The sequence below is a fragment of the Argentina silus genome (assembly GCF_951799395.1).
Source record: "Argentina silus genome assembly, chromosome: 4".
In the NCBI taxonomy this organism is placed as follows: domain Eukaryota; kingdom Metazoa; phylum Chordata; class Actinopteri; order Argentiniformes; family Argentinidae; genus Argentina; species Argentina silus.
The window spans coordinates 24,995,979-25,000,978 of NC_139658.1; the positions used below are offsets into that span (position 1 = coordinate 24,995,979).

Genomic DNA, 5,000 nt, shown 5'->3' on the forward strand with positions numbered 1-5,000 from the left:
TTACACCACCTTGTATTGAACCCCAGATCACATGTCATAGTTATCACTCGGAGGAGGACAGGTTGAAAGGCACAGTGCTGTAGGAGTAGTAGTAGTAGGACAGTAGTAGTAATAGTAGCAGTAGTAGCAGTAGTTATAGTAGTAGTAGTAGTAGTAGTAATAGTAGTATTAGCAGTAGCAGTAGTAGTAGTAGTAGTAGTAGTAGTAATAGTAGTATTAGCAGTAGTAGTAGTAATAGTAGTATTAGCAGTAGCAGTAGTAGTAGTAGTAGTAATAGTAGTATTAGCAGTAGTAGTAGTAGTAGTAGTAGTAGTAGTAGCAGTAGTTGTAGTAGTAGTAGCAGTAGTAATAGTAATATTAGCAGTAGCAGTAGTTATAGTAGTAGTAGTAGTATTAAAAGTATAGTAGTAGTGATAGTAGTAGTATTAATAGTAATACTAGTAGTAGTAGCTGTAATAGTAGTAGTAGTAGTAGCTGTAATAGTAGTAGTAGTAGTAGGTAGTAGTAGTAGTATTTGTGGTGTCGTACTTGTGTGTGTGTGTGTGTGTATAGTGTGTGTGTGTGTGTCTGTGTGTGTAGTGTGTGTGTCAATGCTATGCTGTAGACTTGAGTTGTGGTCGACTCAAGTTACAGGAAGTTATCCTGTGGTCTTTAATGGTGGGTTTGTAAGATGTGTGTTCTAAAATGTGTGTGTGTGTGTGTGTGTGTGTGTGTGTTTCTGTCCCCAGACACTGACTACATCAGCGAGGAGGAGGAGCAGAAGGTGGAACAGATGCTGGCCTTCCTGATGGAGGAGTCAAAGCAGGCTGCAGCCAGCACAGCGGTGAGTACAACACAGGGACAGTCACAGCAGAGAGTCACAGAGGACAGAGTCACAGAGGACAGAGTCACAGCAGAGAGTCACAGAGGACAGAGTCACAGAGGACAGAGTCACAGCAGAGAGTCACAGAGGACAGAGTCACAGAAGATGTCCCAGGGGTGTGACAGAGGACAAGGGTAGTCACTATCAGGGGAGGCTGGCGGAGGTAGAAATCGGAGGACGGGCTCATTGTAGTGCATAGAACGCAATGAGGAATGGTATCAAACACACGACCTCTGACTCTGTCCTCTGTCCCCGTGTGACCTCACGGTGTGAAGTGGTTTTGATCAATTACAGGACAGAGTGGAGGTTCATTCTCTGTAAGACCGACAGACAGACAGACAGGGCACTCAAAGGGAAAGTGTGGTTTGTTCAAAAGGGGATGATGCTTCTGGAGGCTGTAGGAAGACTGTGGTGATGTTGTAATTTAATGGCTGTTGGCAGGCTAGAAATGAATAATTTACTGGCTGAAGGCAAGGCAGGAAATTAACTTTATTTTTCTTCAAGGGCTTTTGTGGTGGATTCCTTTTGTGGTCGCTGTCACTCAAAAGAGAAGACCTCCTGTTCTATGGTCGGCAGACGTAGCTATGGAGATCTGATAGGTAGTCGTGGTCACGGGGTTCCTCACAACACGTTGTTGATCATCCACTGTGGATGATAACGTTTGATGAGCTCCTTGGTTTTTGGACGGTATTTATTTTCCCCTCATCGTTATTATTTCATGGGTATTTCATACATTTTCCAGGGCGTTTGTTCCCCGAGCCGCTGTTAAACTCCTGCCCTGGCTGAGGGCGTTTGTTCCCCGAGCCGCTGTTAAACTCCTGCCCTGGCTGAGGGCGTTTGTTCCCCGAGCCGCTGTTAAACTCCTGCCCTGGCTGAGGGCGTTTGTTCCCCGAGCCCCTGTTAAAGTCCTACCCTGGCTGTAGGTCAGGAACCTGTGGTCATGGTGTTGTTGTAATGTTATGGCTGTAGGAGAAGTGGTCATGGTTTAATGTTATGGTTGTAATGGGAGAATTAGTCATGTTGTTGTTGTTGTTGTAATGTTATGGCTGGTCTGTCCTCGTGAACCAATGCCCTTGAGGACAACTCAGAATGTCGCAGCATTAGATGGGCAGGAAAAAGACAGATTCCCTTCCTCTCCTCCTCCTCCTCCTCCTCCTCCCTCCTACTTTCCTCTGCAGTGGGAAACATGATCCATGTCTTCTCCTCCCATATAGTCTGAGAGAGCCATTTATATAAAAATGGAGGGGGTGGGGGGGGGGAGGGAGAGAGAGAAATTCTCTCTAATTCTCTGAGATGGAGGTCTCCATTCCTCAGAGCGAAGTGGGAAGTCATGTGATCTTTAATGCAGGGCTCATTTTCTTTCACCTCGGTGTGCAAAGTGCTCCGAAGTCATGAAACGACTTTCCAATACTTCACTCCGGTGAGTCGTGCGGTACAGTGCGGTGCCGCGGACAGCCGCCGCAGAGGCTGCAGGTCTGAGGGAACGCCTGCTGAAATACTTCAGACTGCTTGGGGCGCCTCACTGTTTCACCGCTGTGCAGTTGTGAGTGACAGGTGCGTTCTCACCAAAGGGTGTGTTTCCCGCCCACTACGCGTTCTCACTCCACAGCTGTGGATCCCAGGCTCCTCTGCAGCAGAGTGGGTCCAGGGCTGGGAGGTGTGTGGGAGGTAACTGGAGCCCTGAGGGCTCGGTACAGATGAGACACCTCTACTGTGAATGAGGTGAGGGTTGATTTCATAGCAGCTCCTTCTCCCTCATCCTTCCCGTCTACGGATGATGTTGTTATCCACGCTAGCCAAGATTTACCTCAGGCTATTGTTGTGGCATTGAGTGCTGCTCATTATCCGATTTCAGTAGTTTCGCTGATTTTAATTAAAGTGTTGATGAGCCAGAAGACGACGAAAAGCTGATTGCAAGCCCGGCGGCGACAGTCCTGTATGTGTAGGGGGGGAGAGAGAGAGAGAGAGAGAGAGAGGGGGAGAGAGATAGAGAGAGAGAGGGGGAGAGAGAGAGGGGGAGAGAGAGAGGGGGAGAGAGATAGAGAGAGATAGATAGAGAGAGAGAGATAGAGAGGGGGAGAGGGTGGGAGAGAGAGAGAGAGGGTGGGGAGAGAGAGAGAGAGAGAGAGAGAGAGAGAGAGAGATAGATAGAGAGAGAGAGGGGGAGAGGGTGGGAGAGAGATAGAGAGAGGGGGAGAGAGAGAGGGGGAGAGGGTGGGAGAGAGAGAGAGATAGAGAGAGAGAGGGGGAGAGGGTGGGAGAGAGATAGATAGAGAGAGAGAGGGGGAGAGAGAGAGGGGGAGAGGGTGGGAGAGAGAGAGAGAGGGTGGGGAGAGAGAGAGAGGGGGGAGGGAGGGAGGGGAGGGAGAGAGAGAGAGGGAGGGGGAGGGAGAGAGAGAGAGAGCCTAGTGTCTCTGATTGTTGTAAAGAAGTGACTGGGTGGCATTAGAAGCTAAGTAACTGAATTAGAATGAGATGATGTTGTCAGTTCTGCTTCTTTTCTGACGTTTTTACACTTGGAATTGAAGCTGACAGGGCAGATTACATCAGATCATAAAGTCATCAATTCATTAGAGGCAACGTGTGGCGGTGGCGGTGAGTCTACAGCTAAACGCCATCACAATCCTGTTGTGTGTGAAGTGATGCTGCCCTAACTGTTTTGAAGTGCTGTGCTGCCCCAAAGGTGTGTTGCCTCAAAGGTTTGTTGTACTAAAGGTTCGCTGGCCCAAAAGGTTAGCTGCCCAAAAGGTTAGCTGCCCCAAAGGTTTAATGCCCCAAAGGTGTGTTGCCCCAGAGGTTTAATGCCCTAAAGGTTTAATGCCCCAAAGGTGTGTTGCCACAAAGGTTTAATGCCCCAAAGGTGTGTTGCTCCAAAGGTTGGCTGCCCCAAAAGGTTGACTGCCTGAAAGGTTTTCTACCCCAAAGGTGTGCTGCCCCAAAGGTTGGCTGCCCCAAAAGGTTGACTGCCTCAAAGGTTTTCTGCCCCAAGGTTGGTTGCCCCAAAGGTGTGCTGCCTCATAGGTTTGCTGCCCCAAAGGTTTGCCTTCCCAAAGGTTTTCTGCCCCAAAGGTTGGCTGCTAATGCTCGAGTTAGAGCCAGTTATGGATTTGTCCTCCAAGTGTTGCCTCATAAAAACGCGTAATGTTCTTGCTGAAGTTACAGAGGCATATTAACAGTTTAAACATGTTTAATGCGTTGCAACAATGTAAAACACTTGAGCATTTGTTTGAGTTAATGGAAGCAACGGGTCAATTTTTCAAAACAAGTTGTTAACACATTTGATTATTCCCGAGAGAGTATGCAAATTATATTGCTGTTTTCGTGTCACCAGCTGAGATGTAAATGTTTATGGAAAACCTGTGTGTTAATGAATGCATATTCCTCATTAGGCCTATGGCACAGCCACCGTGTTATAAACAAGCCTCCAGTCTTTTTGAAATGCTCTCAGGGCTCCTCGTGATCTCATTGTAGCTCAAACAGCAGCACGAGACTCAGGGAGCGGAGGATTTTAATGAGAATGCCTCCCTAAGAATGTTTGAACATTCTGACATTCTGAATGATCTGAGAACACGATGCAGCCTTCATTCTAGAATTTAATGACCAGAGTCCAGTGATGATACTGTTCACATCTCTGTAACTGGAATACCCTTACCCTGGTTGAGAGCATAACCCGGTTTTCCTGTTTACATGAGCTGTGACACACCACAGCCGTCAATATTCCCGTATTCCTGATCTACTGGGCTAACCCAGCTCAGTCCCTCCCAATGCGCGAGATTTCGCGATCAATATTCCGCAGCTGGAACGCAGCTGTACGAGGGAGAAGACGCTCACCTGTGTTTTCTTTGTCACGTTATTGCAGATTGTTGTTTTTACATTTTACCTGCTGACTCGAAAATGCATCTGTTATAAACAAGCATCTGTTATAAACATGCATCTGTTATAAACATGCATCTGTTATAAACAAGCCCAGAAACCTCTTGTTCACGCCTCACCACGACACCCAGGGACATCATTACCGACAGACAGAACTCTGTTTCCTCTTCTCTCCAACAGGGGGAGCTCCTCTAACTCCCCATAATTCGCCCACACCTGAATTTTCTCTGCCCTGCAGTGTACATATCCCACAATTCTTGTGTAA

The 5,000-nt window shown here is 47.6% G+C and overlaps 1 protein-coding gene across 1 annotated transcript in view; it reads left to right on the forward strand.

Moving 5' to 3' along the window:
- Positions 1 to 5,000, forward strand: part of rnf123 (ring finger protein 123) — a 101,947-nt gene that overhangs the window by 84,732 nt on the left and 12,215 nt on the right. Inside the window, 1 exon segment of the mRNA XM_083668562.1 lies at positions 729 to 823. Within this exon segment, the coding sequence (XP_083524688.1) occupies positions 729 to 823 (95 nt within the window).